Here is a 15,832-nt window from a genome sequence, read left to right as displayed (position 1 = left end):
ATAAGATCCAGAGGTTTGCAAACATTTTCCCCTCCACTCCCCTTCAGGATTTTACATAAAACATGTATTTTTCTCTAATTAAGCCTAAACAACAAAAAAAGCCTCTTAATTCAGTGTTAAAGTGAAATGCACACACAGATTGCTAAACCTGTGTAAGTTATTCTGATGTAGTGTTGTACTTGTGTTGATGTTGTGCCAGTGCCTGTGTTTGCTCTTGCTGGTTGGATGGCAAAAAATCTGCAAAATGCATGGAACAACTTGACATGATATGAAAAACTCTACATACCGATGCTGATGTGGAATTCCTTCAAAACTGATTTTTAGGGCCATCATTTTTTTTAACAAACACAGGCAATGAAATTTGATAACATTAGTAATGTATTTTCCTTGGTTTTGAGAAATAATAAATCAAAACTCATGAAATAAACACAAATACTACTGTTGCCAGCAACAACAACCTAAAAGCCAATTCCCCTTTAACTATTTTTTCAGTTTCATTCTGTTACACCATCCAGATAAGTTGCTTAAATCTCTGATGACAGTGTGGTGAGCCAATTTCTTTGTTTTGTTTTGTTTTGCTTTTGTGACACATCTTTTAAAGATGTGCACATTACTCCTTGACTAAGACCATGAAAAGAAAACAGTAAGCAAGAAGACAAATCTTCAAAGTATATCAGAAATATATTATACGATAATACATCATCTATAGAACGCAGTCTCAAAAAGACTATTCTGAAATTCAACTGGAAAGCACATGAAAAAGATTATGACTGGCGACAATCATAAAAGGAAGTGTGAGGGACAGAATCACACTTGACGCAGGGCGGCGCAGATTTCATAGAAGACGGGTGCCAGAGTGATGCCGAGTCCAAGACGGGCTTCACCCCGGCAGGCATGGAGAAGGTGAAGCTCTGCATGAGGGAGGTGAAGAAGAGGAACAGCTCCATCCTGGCCAGGCTCTCCCTGAGACACACTCGTTTACCTGGAGGGAAATCAAACAACAACAATAATAATTTATCAGTTAAATGCAAGTTTATAAAAATTTATTTTCAGTGACAGTACAGTAGATACAAATACAAAGTCTTCAACATATGAACTGAGCTATTAATGCAATGGTATTACGGAAGGTAATTTGTCTTCTGTACAAACTACATCTCATGCTACATCTCCTGTACTATATGAACTCATCTTTCACATTACTAATATCTTGTGTTGCTCCTTACCAGCAGAGAAAGGGAGGAATGCAGCTCGCTTCACAAACGTGCCCTCCTCATTCAGAAAGTGTCCTGGGTTAAAGGTGAAGGGCGTCTCCCACTGGCTCTTGTCGAACAGCACTGAGGTCAAATTGAGAATTATTGTAACACCCTGAGGATTGGATTGCAATAACAACTTATTAAAGAGTAACACGGTATATGGTGGGAAAAATCTGTCTGAATCTTTCTTTCTTTTAGGGGCACCAGGTAAAATATTAGGAATTAAGAATAATGCCAAAACACAGCTGAACTGTACTTTTGGACTTTAAACTTCAAATAATCTATAGCTATTAAAGAATTAGATTTTTTGCAAACTGCATGCCTGCACTTCCTCTCACGCCTTGAGGAAGTGAGCAGCCTACCTTGTGAATCTCATTCAGGTAGCAGTCGATGTAGTCTCTGGGCTCGGACGGGTCCCAGTCTTCCTTCGATCTCTATTCTCATCAAGTCCGTGATGTCAGCGTAAACGTGACGGATGGTGTGGTGCGGACCCGGCAAACGCCTCATCAGCACCGGAAAGGAGTTGTACAGCTGCACAGAGGAGAGGACAGCAAACAAGATTGTGGGCAAGAGACAGTGTAATTGTAAAACAACAGAGGTGGGCAGTCGAGTCACATGACTTGGACTCGAGTCAGACTCTAGTCATAATTTTAATTGCTTGAGACTTGACTTGATGCATGAAGAGAAGACTTGAGACTTGACTTGGGTTCTGGTGACTTGGGACTTGACTTTGACTTGTACTTTGATGACTTGGAAAGATTTAGAATTTAAATTCTGTTTTCTGAATTTGTTTGGAATGACTGAATTTATTGAAGCTGAAACTGATTACAGAAATCAAAGTCATGATGCTCTTGCCAAGTGTTTATACTAATAAAACGACATTACATTTAAAAATAAATTGATACTGGACTCTTGACTTGTTCTTTTGACTTGACTTGATATTCTACATTTAGACTTGGGACTTGACTTGAGACTTGTGCCTTAGAACTTGAGACTAACTTGGGACTAAGTTGACTTGGTCACACCTCTGTAAAACAATATTTAATGGTGGTAGCCTATGACATAAAATGATTAATCAATATTATTTAGGTAATCGCATACAGTAAAGTACATACAATTCGCACACATGCATGAATGATAAACTGTTTCCATGATGTGGGAAACATTGAGCTAGAATGGTATACAGCATTAAAGTTTCATGAATAACTTTGAAATACAACACCTGTGCCCAAATGGAGCCTTCAATCTGGAGAGCAGTGTCAAGCTTCCTCATCAGTTTCATCAACCTCTCATTCCCGTACTCAAAGCGATGACCAAACACCAGGGAGCAGATGATGTTGGAGACAGCATTGTTGATGATTAAGTGTGGATCAAAGGGCTTACCTGCACAGTCAAACGCACAATTATCAAATTAAATTGTGTGTAGACAAGATGGGTGAGATGCTTTCCACCCTACGTATGACGTCAGATCACTGTGACTCAACATTTCTGTAAAAGTTGGTGATTTTTGCATCTGATCTTTACCTTTATGGTCAGCAATTTCTTTGGACAAATACATAAATTCATCCACTATGGCAGATTCCAGGGATTGCTTGCCAACTCCAAAGTATTTGAGTGTGAAGAGGGCAAAGCGCCTTTGCTGTTTCCACATATATCCATTAGTAGTGAATAGTGATGACACCTGATGAGAAAAATGACCACGGCTGAAATCTAGATTAAGAAGAGACTGAGAAGAACAGGTGTTGATATAAAAGAGCTCAACATCTCTGTCTGTCTGTAGTCAGAGCTGGAAAGTAACTACTTACAACTACTCTATTAGTGTACCTTGAGTAGCTTGTTAGAGTAACATTACCTTTTGAATATCTTTATGTCTTAACATTATTAGTATTTACTTCTACTTAAGCTTAATTTTTAGACATAAGAGTAATCTTCTCATTAGCTTTGTTAATACGATTGAAAATATTTTCCCATCAAATTCCTGGAATGAACCACACCACAATAAAGGATTTTTTTTTTTTTTTTTGGGATAACAATTTTTGAATATGCACAAAAGATTGAAAATAAAAAAGCATTTGAGTACTTTTTAATAACAACCCTTTAAGTTCTCTTACTTTAGCTACATTCAACTGAACTACAGCACTTCCACCTAAAATGTCACTATTCCTTCTACCCCAAGTAGAAATTGTGCATCATCGCTGAACCGCAATTGCCCAAAAGATACTCTATCTTCTTTCTGCACAGTAAGAAACAAGTCTTCACCCTGACTGGGGGCCAGATCATCCTGGAGGGGAAGTATTGGGCGGTCTGCCAGGCTGTCTCCCTGGGTCAGCAGAGCCTTTCAGGATGCCGAGGCCATTCAGCACCACCATCCACGTGGGGCCCATTCTCAGGCTGTACACGTCTCCGTACTTCTCTGTTAACTGCCAGGAGAAGAATACATTAGAGGCAAAAAGGGTATACATGACTTACGCCTTGAGTTGTGAGTGTGTGGTTGAAAAGTGGCAGAAAGTTTCTGTACAATTTCCGTAAATCACTTTTAAATGTTTTTTTCCGACAGCCACAAAGCAAATTTTCCAGTGGTAATAAGTGTTGTTTTTGCAGTGACAATTAGTTGGAGTTTACGAGTGTTTTATTCATTCAGAGAGCTGATATGGCTCTGAGGCGAGTGCTCAAAACTATCTAAAGTGTTAAATTAACTTAAATTTTGCAGTGCAATGTGCATTCAGATGTGTAAGTGCCAAATAATTTGGAAAGTGAATGTTGCTTTCTGAAATCGTCTGTCCTTAAATTAGACTTTACACAACAATTTAAGCAGACCTGAAAACATCACATCCCAGAAGTTTCATTTTACACACAGTTCTTCATTTCTCCATACAGTATATTTGGGCCTGTAGTGGTAAAAATGATAAAACCCCATTTTCTACTGTGGGTAGAAATACTTGGCTACTGAAAGTCTAGTCAGTGTAGTTATATTTATTTATAGCCCTTTATCACAAGCATGTCTCAGAGGGATTTACATACCATCATATACATAATACATACCACATATACATCATCAAATACACACTACATCGTATACATCATATACATGAAAGTAGCACGATTCTTCATCTGAGCAGGTCTTACCTGAGTCAGATTCTCATGGGTCTTATTGAAGTCGACAGAGAAAATGTTCCCCACAAAAGGTAAAGCCCAAGGACTGCTGCCTTCACCTGCTCAAAGCTATATATCAAGCTACAGGGTTGGCCTGGTTTGGTCCTGGTCCTTATAGTATATCAGAATGGGCATCTATAAAAACAGGGGGCAATAAAAATTACGTTCATCCTTCCCTACGAAACATTGCGCTGCTGCGCCATGAATGAACATAAACACTTTTCCTGCGGAGTCTGAACTCTGACCTCGACTCAATCAACAAGGGGCGGAGCGTCGTAATTGAGCGGGTTTCCCATAGCAAGCATAGGATATCCTACTGCATGTTACATAACGCTTTACTTCACTGGTGAAAGTACAGTATGAGTCCCTGCTAAGAAAAAAAAAAAAAAAAAAAGTCTTAACAGTAATTACAGTGCTATTAAAGAAACGAAAGGAAAAACTTGTCTAGGCCGATATGAATCCTTAATATTTCTGGAACTCTATAAAGCCTTCTATCCTCAATGCAACTTCCATAAATAAAGCTAACGTTATCGGTGCTTGAAGCATGTTTTCTTTTATTTATTTATTTTTCTTTTTATGAAATTACCACCTAATCCAAAACATCTCTCTTGACACCTGCAGGTGTCAGTAGAGTAAAAATCATAGCCTATTTCTTCTGGTATAAAATAAAATTTCCCTAAAATGGACAAAATCTGCTTCAAAACTGTGTTAATTTTTCTTGTGTTGGCCTGAGGCAAATTGCTTAGTGATATTGTATATTTCCTGGTACTATAGGCTGCAATACACACCTGTTCCAACTATATAGGCCTAGTGTAAATGTCACTCCCCATGTGTAAATATTGACACTAATATCATGACCCGTGAATGTTTACTAATCTTATTCTAATGTATAAAGCTAATGGAATACACAGCATTACATTTACATTTTTAATTATAAGCATTATTAGGCATATTTATCCATATTATACTTGAAGATGGGAAGGACTACTGTGAAATATTTTCTCATGCATATGCATCCTGGGCGTTTTGTTTTACAGAAATCCAAAACAGTAAAACAAAAGACATGGCATGAAAAACATCATCAGAAACATTTAAAAAATATATCATATGTATCACATTTTTATGAAAGGAGACAGCAGAAATCTTTGAAACATGTATAATACAGAATAATACAAAGTGCCTGTTAGTAGTACCTAGTAGCAGTGAAGCCAGTATAGTGAAATTCAAAAGAGCCACAAATTGGGGTTCGACCGATATGGGCTTTTGAAGGCCGATACCGTTATTTTTTTAATTGATACTTGCAATAGCTGATATTTTATGTCTTTATATTTGCCATGCCAAAAAATTGTTCAGTGTTCAGTGTTTTCCCCAGAATTGTATTCCTGTCAGTGAAGTAAAGCTTCTGAAACAGCATTTAATCCATCATGGGACACTAAAACTCTCCACTGAAACTGATACTAATAAAAATCTTTCAGGGTTAGCGGCTCTTTAGGGCAGGGTGACCCACCACACCTATTAAATGGCAGGGAAACTCTGGGATACCTTACTACCTTTAAATTAAGAATGAATTTACAAAAATCATTATTGAGCAATAAAATTAATAATGTTCAAAGCACATTTCATTGCAGATATAATAGCCTGTTTTATGTAGCTGTGGTTATAAAAGAGACTCCATCAAATCAGCAGTTGATCACATGACTGGCTGACATCTGACCTCTAATAAAAGGGCTCAATGGCACAATCATACATGCTGACTACAACAAAAAAAGATGGTTGTTGGTTTTTGAAGGGCTTTTCCATTGGACAGAATTACTCTTGACGCAGGATAGCACAGATTTCATAGTGAGCCGGTGCCAGAGTGAGCCCAAAGCGGTAGTCAAGTGAAGGCTTCACACCAGCAGGCATGGAGAAGGTGAACCGCTGCATGACGGAGGTGAAGAAGAGGAAAAGCTCCATCTTGGCCAGGTTCTCCCCGAGACACACTCGTTTACCTGGGACAAAGAAACATCCTCAACTTATGAAAGAAACAAACTGAATGTTTATTTGACAATGGATGATTTCTGGCAAGTAATCACACTGATCATTGACAACCATGATGGTAATTCTCATAAGGGCGTTATGATTATTTTAACCATAATTTAAAGCTCTGGAAATTGTCACCAGCCTGGATTTATGGCAATAAAAGTAACATGAACAGCTTTCCATAATATACATACTGAATGTGTTGATATTTCAAATCAGTAATGATTGGCTCCAGTCCCCTGTGACCCTGAATAGGAATAAGCAGGTGAATGAATGAGTGAATCATTGTGTTGCTCCTTACCAGCAGAGAAAGGGAGGAATGCGGCTCGCTTCACAAACTGGCCCTCCTCATTTAGAAAGTGTCCTGGGTTAAAGGTGAAGGGCGTCTCCCACTCGCTCTTGTCGAACAGCACCGAGGTCAAATTGGGAATTATCATAACACCCTGAGGATTCGATTGCAATCAAAACTCATTAAAAAGCAATAAGGTATGTGACATAAAACTCCTTAAAATCATTGTATCTTTTACAGTGCTAAATACAGCACATTGTTTGAGAAATTACCTTTGGGACTGTGTATCCTCCCAGCTGGATGTCCCTGCTGGTGACACGAGGCAGGCTGAGAGGAACTATGTTGCCCATCCTCTGGACCTCATGGATGACAGCATCAGTATAGGGCAGAATGGTACGGTCCGCCATGCATGGCTGTCTGGATTGTCCAATCACTCTGTCTATCTCAGCCTGGACCTTTTCTATGGAGCAGGAGAGGAACAGATAAGAAGGGCATATTTCATCAAGAGGCTAGCTAGGCTAAAGAATTTCATGATCTATCTAAGTTTACTTTTCGACCTATTATAGCCTAAAGTAGGCTACTAATATTTTTTGTGCAACAAGCCAGTAATATTTTATTGGCTCTTGCACAAAATAGAGAGCCTAAGTCCCTCCCCTTCCGGTGGACCACCATGGGACCTTATTTCGGAACAGCGAGAGACAAATAATTGTTTGATCCCCTTTGAATTGTGCCATTAATTACACATATGATGTTTTATCAATTTAAAAGATAATTTTGCAAGTCAAGAAAGTCGCAGTTTGTTGTAAAACTGGTGAAGTATAAGACTGTAAAAATATGTAATTAGAAAGACTATACACCCAAAAGTCACGCAAGTGACGTCATAACTTTCTCTCGCCACAAGCTACCCAGAGCCCTCTCAAGTCCCTCTCAGATAGCAGTAGTATTATACACAACCTGGAAGGTAGACAGTAAGAACGGATTTAAACTGGTTTAGGATAGTTTTAGTACAGTGGGGGCTAACGTTAACGCGATGCCTGTGTGTTTCGTATGCTTCGTTCCATGTTGGTGTTGGTGACGTATATTGTGCGAGACGAGAGATGTCGTTCACTGAGCGGTTTCACACAAAACTAAATGTTACTTTACTGTTTTACGACAAACTGCGACTTTCTTGACTTGCAAAATTATCTTTTAAATTGACAAAACATCATATGTGTAATTCATGGCACAATTCAAACGGGATCAAACAATTATTTGTCTCTCGCCGTTGACTACCGTACATATTTTTTCCGAAATAAGGTCCCATGGGGGACAGCGGAAGGGGAGGGACTTAGGCTCTCTATATACAGCCAAGCTCCGCCCCCTGAACTACCCCTTTGCGTTTGGAACTTCTTTCAGTTTAATTGACACAACCATGGAAGAACATGCAGCTGCCAAACCATGGGCCAAACGGCCGGCTTTGCAAGATACCTCTGCAACAAAGCCAAAAAAAGCCTCAGTGTGAACCCAAAAAGGCCAATGACAAAGCCTGCTCCAAAAGCGGACATTGCTGCAGCATTTCAAAGGTGGACTTCCAAGACCGATGTAGAGATGGCCGTTTGACAGGTAAGCCACCTATGATGTAGCTAACGTTAGCCACACAAACTAGCTAGCGTTAGCTAACGTTTCTTGTTGATGCAACATAGCAAAAATTAGCTCGCCATAGCTTCGCTGTGCATCAATAAATATCCCTCAAGCAATATGCTCACAACCTGTTACTAAAGCGGCTAAAGGGTATTGGGTAAATTTGGTTAGTGTTAACAGCTTGGGCTGCTAGACCTCTGGGTTAGCTTATAGCACGACATAGCTACATTGGCTAGGTGGTGTCTGTTTATGTCAATTTCACGCAATGGTAGCTCAGGGAGATGGGAGGGGCGGCTGGGGGCTTTGGCTGAGGCTTGTGGAGGAGCACACAAGTTTGCTGATGTTGTTGTAGTTCGTATGGCTGCCGTTAGATGCTAAAGACTCCATATTACTGATTGTTCCTTAAAACAAAAAAGAACTGTAGAGAAGAGATTCTTCTAGTGGTGACAGTGCTTGCATAGATTGTCTGGAGCAGGAAGGAGAAAATGGAAACTGAAAACAATGCTGGAGTGTTTCAGGACATCAACTCCTGTGCACATCAGACCAAAGAGCTTCATTGGCTTGTTCATTGATCCTACCCTGAATCTCGGGGTACTTTGCCATGTAGAGGAAGGCCCAGCGCAGGCTGGTGGATGTGGTCTCAGAGCCGGCCACAAACAGATCCAAGGCACAAATCACCAGGTTATCCTCATCAAATGTAGTCTAAGCATCTCTGTTACTCTGAGAATGCAAATACTGAACATTCAATACTGTAACAGACTGTAAAAAAAACAAACAATTAGAACAATTAAATGTCATTGATATTCCGAATATAAGGTCATGATAGCTCGTTGATGGTAATTGTGAATTTACTTTCATGTCAGGGTTTTAACCCTTACTGGAAAGCTTTTTAAACCTTTTAATATTTTGCTTGGAAGTTCTACTATAAGTTAAAGGGGCAGATCATTGGTGTTAAACTGCCTGATCGGTCTCACATCTTCCATAAGAGAGCAACTTCTAAGGCTCGAGATATTTTACAATGTCCTCTTCATCCTTTGTATGGAGAATTTGAGCTCCTACCCTCCGGATGGAGATTTAGACTACCAAAGGCCAGGTCTAACAGGTTGAATAATTATTTTATTTCTCAGGCCACCAAACTGTTAAATGCTCATGATGATCCAGCTGATGATTAGTTTCCCATTTAACTACTGGGGGCTGATGATGGTTTTAGTGATGGCTAAACATACTCTAGGTTTCTTGTTGTCACTTGATGTATTCATGTATTCATGTATTTTATCATGTTTTTTGTATCTGAGTCCGTGTGCCTATGTCTCTGTGTGTTCTATGTTTTATCTGGCTGCAAGACAAATTTCCCCTCCGGGACAATAAAGTTGAAGTTGAAGTATGCTGGTCGTGTTAAGCGCTTACAAGAGTGCAAAATTGCACATTTGAGCTTTGAAATTTCACTACCACCTACTGGGAATGATGCCAAAATCAAAAGATGATATATCATCATAAGCAATGCATCACAAGCAAATTATTTTTTTACTCATGCTGTATATAAAGTTTAATTTTACGTTCAGTGTAATTGAAGTTTTCTATTGCTAGTCACCGTCTGAATCTCCGTCAGGTAGCAGTCGATGTAGTCTCTCGGCTCTGTGGGGTCCCAGTTGTCTTTGTGCTTTTTAAGCTCTGCTCTTATCAAGTCCTTCACCTCATTCCAGATGTGCTGGACTGTCTGGTGTGGCCCCGGCAAACATCTCATCAGCAGAGGGAATGAGTTGTAGAGCTGCAGAATTGAGTGATAACAACGTAATGATGAGAGATTTCTGCAAGCGGTTCTAACTAATTTGCGACAGCCTACTTAAATGTCAGTGCAATGCTAATGTATCCATTTACAAATCAGCCCTCATGCATCATGCGCGTTTTCCATAATATGAAGTAACATTGTCTTGAGCTGGGTATAAGTATAATACATACCTGTGACCAAATGGAGCATTCAATCTGGAGAGCCGTGTCAAGCTTCCTCATTACTTTCATGAACCTCTCATCCGCGTACTCAAAGCGATGACCAAAAATCAGGGAGCAGATGATGTTGGAGACAGCATTGTTGATGATTAAGTGTGGATTAAACGGCTTGCCTGGACAGTTAGACAGTTCTATGTAAATTGTGTATGTATTCATTGTGTATCTATTCATTCAAATGTATCATTATGCATTCACTATTTACCTTTATGGTCAGCAATGTTTTTAGCACAATATGTGAATTAATCCAAGATGGCAGGTTCCAGGGACTTCTTGCCAACTCCGAAATATTTGAGGGTAGAAAGTGCAAAACGCCTCTGCTGCTTCCACATATGGCCATTAGTGATAATTACACCTGAGGGGAAATTTTCAGGGGCTGAATAAATTTGTCATCAACAGTAGAAAAAGAACCTGAAAATAAACTATGCTTCACAGTTCATGCTTTTTAAAAAAAAAAATGTATCTTTTATTTTGTTTTAGTATTTATTATTTCAAGAGAAACTTCCTAATAGGATTTAAATTCATTGGACAAATTTTCATAATTCCAATCTATTGCTAGATTATTATATCTATCCATATCTGTTGTTATTATGCACTAAATGTACAAAATATTAGGGATGAGGTGAATCGAGCCATTATCCCTTATTAATTTCCCTTATTAAATTAATGTATGCATTCATCATTAAGGTTTAAGGCGCTACTGAAAACGATTTGAAAACAAATGTGCGCTTATCGTAAAGATAACAGATATATTTTAAACATCAGGCTCAAATTAAAATGGGAAGACAAATATGTGTGCCCACAACACACAAATACAGATTTCCCAAAGGTTAGAGGAAGGTTTGTTTGTTCCTCACAGCCTCACCTGTCTTTTGTCGACTCTCCCCTTCTCCACATTTCCTAGTGCCAAGTCAGTAAGATTTACTTTAGCGAGGGAAAGTTTTTAACCATCTTTCTATCCTTGTATTATCATTGTAAACTTTCTATCCTTGTACTTTTGGATCTTAGTGCTATATTTGACACTGTTCATCATGCAATACTATTAGATACACTAGAAAATTGGGTTGGACTCTCTGGCCCGGTCTTGACGTGGTTCAAAACCTTTGTCTTTGTCTCTATTGGTGACTTTGTCTCTGAAAGGGTCAGTAGGATGTGGAGTTCCACAGGGCTCAATCCTCGTCCCTCTTTCATTCAACCTCTATATGCTTCCCCTAAGTCATGTCTACAGAATTTGAATGGATAGAACGGTCCCTTCCATTCAAATCAATGCTCCTGGATGGTCGGAGCGGCGGCCATTTTTATGTGTACCATTCCATAATATAAAACCTCCTTGGTACCATTGGCCTAGCTTCCGTATAATCCAATTTACAGCAAGTCGCAGCAAGGACCAAGCAATGGAAACCAAGGAGGTTCTAAACCAAGGAGGTTCTACATTAACGTGGAAACTTTGCTTTGCTTTGATTGATTGATTGATTGATTGATTTTATTTGTGGATTAGCAGACAAAAACAAAACAAAAAATCCAAAGGATAACATGTTAAAGTGAAAAACACTTATTTCCAACATGGTCCCAAGATGTTAAAAGACTGAACATAAATCTGTTACCCTGTTCCATAAAAAAGTCCTAACCTGACTTCTATAAGCCCCTCTCATATTTAAAAACTTGATGTGTAACTGAAGGCTGTTCCACAACATGGCATCAGTGTAAAAAAAGGAACTTCTAGCTGCATTATTCACTCGAGGCACTTGACATGAACGCACACTGGCCCTGGTATTATAGTTATGCTGAGTATGGACCATTGTTATCTGAGAACACAAGTATTGAGGAGCGTACCCATTGATAATATTGTACATATGATATGTGTCTGACCGAGGAGGAAGCCTGATTGTCAGCGAGCTCTGCCCTCAGCTCCGCTCTCAGCTGCGCTATCCCCAAAACGTCTCCTGCCGCCGACCCTGGAGAAGCATTAGCAGTTGACTATCCACTGCGAATATTGGCTAGCCAGCTGCTAATATTGGCTGGCCAACTGCTAATATTGGCTAGCCAAATGCTAATGTTTCTCTCTCGGGCAGAGAGGAAACGGAGAGTGGGCAGGTGCCTTCCAGACATAGGTTACCCTCTTCACCGGGGTGGGAGGGCCAAAAGCACCTTTGCACTCTGCTCACAAAAATAAGCATATCTCAAAAACTAAAAGATGTAGGCTACATAGTTCAAATAAATTTTGGAGTGTTGAGAAATATTTTGTTCATGTTCCTAACATTTACAATTTCTGTGGCTAAATATGTTTAGTGTGTGTATTTGGCAAATTTTGGTCAAAAAGCGTGTCCAATTTTGTCAGATTTTTTATTTATGACACAATTTCAATATTTTTTCCAGTAATTATGGTTTATTGATTTACATAGCCTTTTAGCTTGGATTGTGCAGATTTTAGGGATATGAAACATTTGAAGATACTCCAAAAAATGACATCACAGTAAGCAAAAATACCAGTGTAGGCTCTGGCGGACCATTTCTATTGCAGAGTATAAAGGGTTAAAGAACATTTTTTATTGCAATGGCAAAGAAATGTAACAATATATAATAAATTAAACCAACCAAGTCAACTACAATAATTTAACAGTAAATAACAGTTACAATACTAATAAATAACAGCAAAAGAAATACCAAGTGCAAAATTCTAGACTTCGACTCTTTTACAAATTCTTCTACTCTTCTTCTTAAATAGTTCTTTTGCAGAAATATAACCATGTCTGCTTTGCTGGCAGAATATGACTCCTCTCCTGAAATCAACATCAACATTTTCTATTTATTGTGACATTCTAGTTATTAAAAGTTTTATATGAGCCAAACGCATTTGTCCTTAATTACTTTTCACGTGTTACATATTAACAAATAACTGACAGTTTGTATGTACCGGACGTTATCGGTACTGAAAACTTTTATGACCCGCTTCTTCTTTTATCTGATTGGCTAAGCGACCAAAATGTGACATTGACGAGCGGCGCTGCTGTTCTGACTTTCGTCCAAAAGTTGGAAGGCAAGTCGCACGGGAGAGGAAAGCGGCAGGTTTCGGAGCACCGGAGGGCGGATATTTCAATCGGCAGCTCAGGCATGGCACCGAAATGAGGCACCGAAATCTGCGTTGCAATTCGGTCCGGTAGGTACTGGTCGTACAAACCGATGCCATAGTGGTACCGGGTTTCGGTACCCAACCCTAGCTATATCACTGTTGGTAAGTCATCACATTTTATTCATTTAACGTTAGTCTTATAACATTACAAAGCTTACCCACTCAGGCTGTGTGGCAGCCGGTGTGACACACTTTACGGCCTTAATGGCCAAACTTCCGTTGTCACCATAGAAACTAAACATAGGCGCCATTTTTTGGTGTAGCCTACTAGCCAAAATACCATAGTGGAAACAGTGGAAAGGCCATTCTATCCATTCAAATTCTGTGGTCATGTCATACTGAAAAACAACATTCATTACCAAAATTATGCAGATGATACTCAGCTCTATATATCTCTTTTTCCTAGTGACTTTGGTCCTGTATATTCACTGATTTAGGGCAATGAGGAAATTAATGACTGGATGTGCCAAAACTTTTTTCAACTAAATAAGGACAAAACTGAGGTAGGCTAATTATCTTTGGTACTAAGGAACAGTTAAATTAGTTAAAGTTAAATTAGGGCTCACCTTGATTCCTTGACTTTCAAGAGTAAAGACCAAGCGGAATCTTGGTGTTATTGTGGATTCCGATGTCAATTTTAACAACCATATCAATAACATTACAAGATCAGCTTTTTATCATCTTAAAAATATAGCGAAAATAAGGGGTCTTATGTCAAAACCTGACTTAGAAAAGCTGATACAAGCTTTCAGTACCAGTAAGTTAGACTACTGCAATGGTCATTTGTCCGGTCTCCCCCCCAAAAAAACCTCTGGGGTGGATACAGCTCATTCAGAATGCTGCTGCCAGTGTTCTGACTATGGATTAGCCTCTATGTGCGTGATAAGTCCTCTCACCTCGACTGAGTGATATCTCCTCCTGGAGAGGAAGTATTGGGCGGTCTGCCAGGCAGTCTCCCTGGGCCACCAGAGCCTCTTTCAGGATCGGGAACCCATTCAACACCACCATCCACATCTGACCCATTCTCAGGCTGTACACGTCTCCATATCTCTCTGCTAACTGTAAGGAGGTTTGAGAGAGGAGGAATAGCATAGCCCCCCCAAAGATGTGTGTATGTGACTGGAGAGTAAACAAGTTTGATGGTAAAGGTAGTTACAGGCCGAGATGTGGTACAGCCAGGAAAAACAGTATCAAGAGACGGAAAAAAAAACATGCTGCTGAAGATCTTGGTTAACACGTGTAATAAGAATCAGATAGTTAAATGACAAAAAGATGTACCCTATCAATTAGCAGTGTTGACACAATTTTAACATTTGACATAACCTCTGTTAATACCTGAGTCAGATCCTCGTGGGCCCTGTTAAAGTCCACAGTAAATATGTTCCCCACAAAAGGTAATGCCCAGGGTCCAGGAGGGAAGCTGCTTGGCCGGCGGTTCTTGATATAATCTGCTATGAGGAAGAAGACCACAGTGAAGAGGAGCAGACTCTGAGCATCCACCCAACGAACAGAGGATCCAAATACAGAAGAGACTGAATCCATTTTGCAAACAAGGGCTTCGGCCCTTTTCGATGAAAACAGTTTTAACTTCCTGCTGTGTGAGAGAAGTTTGGTGTTGTTGCTCTTTGCCACACGACAAAGGCCTATGGGTATCTGCCAATCAAATGCTTCTTTTCCTTGACTTTGACCTCTTTGTTTGTGAAAATCGAACATCAAACATTGTTAATCAGTTGCCCTGTTATAATGCAACTATGATGGAGTCTAACTTAATAGTAGGTTAGTCTATATGGTGTGTTGCCTGGTGTTAACTGTGCAGACAGAATGTCAGCAGTTAAATAATGTTTGTTTATCAGCCAACAGCAAAGGAAATAATTGAAGTAATGGACTCTGTTTCCAAAATGTAGGTTCTCATTGTTGACATATCACAAACTAAGGTATATTGCCACCTGTTGCACAGGAGTGTGTATTGTTTTTTGCAGTCTGATGATCTCTTACATTACTTAACACTGGCCATATTAATTACTAATCCTTCTAATCCTGTATTTCTGTTATATCATAAAGCGAAATACCACTCATTAATTAATTTGTATTTTATGGTATGAGACAGACCAATCAATATTTGTTAATATGAGCATCTGTGTCCCAAAGCCAGAAACCAGAAAACTGAAATGATTGGCTAGTAATATAAACTAGTGATGTCATCAGGATGTAAATTAGGAGCTGTGCTATAGAGAACTAGAAGGGCACTCTCAGAGCGCAGACCTCCGCCAAGGTTCGTGCTATTATTGCTTGTTCGTGAGTCGGATCCGGATCCGCTCCAAAATTTAATGGGTTCTTCCTTGGCCCATGCTACACCCTTCC

At 39.4% G+C, this 15,832-nt stretch overlaps 1 protein-coding gene and 1 pseudogene across 1 annotated transcript; both read right to left on the bottom strand.

The window, feature by feature from the left end:
* Positions 1–807: 807 nt before the first annotated feature.
* On the bottom strand, positions 808–4,593 carry LOC139926063 (cytochrome P450 2J6-like; annotated as a pseudogene).
* Positions 4,594–6,215: 1,622 nt separating this feature from the next.
* Positions 6,216–15,013, bottom strand: LOC144539728 (cytochrome P450 2J6-like). The gene is given in 9 exon segments (XM_078285650.1): positions 6,216–6,397; positions 6,730–6,871; positions 6,990–7,177; positions 8,916–9,057; positions 9,929–10,105; positions 10,297–10,457; positions 10,547–10,696; positions 14,368–14,530; positions 14,807–15,013. Coding segments are annotated over 9 exon segments (1,512 nt in total).
* Between the last annotated feature and the right edge of the window lie 819 nt (positions 15,014–15,832).

Source organism: Centroberyx gerrardi, chromosome 9 (assembly GCF_048128805.1).
Source record: "Centroberyx gerrardi isolate f3 chromosome 9, fCenGer3.hap1.cur.20231027, whole genome shotgun sequence".
Taxonomy (NCBI): Eukaryota; Metazoa; Chordata; class Actinopteri; order Beryciformes; family Berycidae; genus Centroberyx; species Centroberyx gerrardi.
The sequence above is the reverse complement of the archived record's forward strand: the minus strand, read 5'-3'. Positions and strand labels throughout refer to the sequence as shown.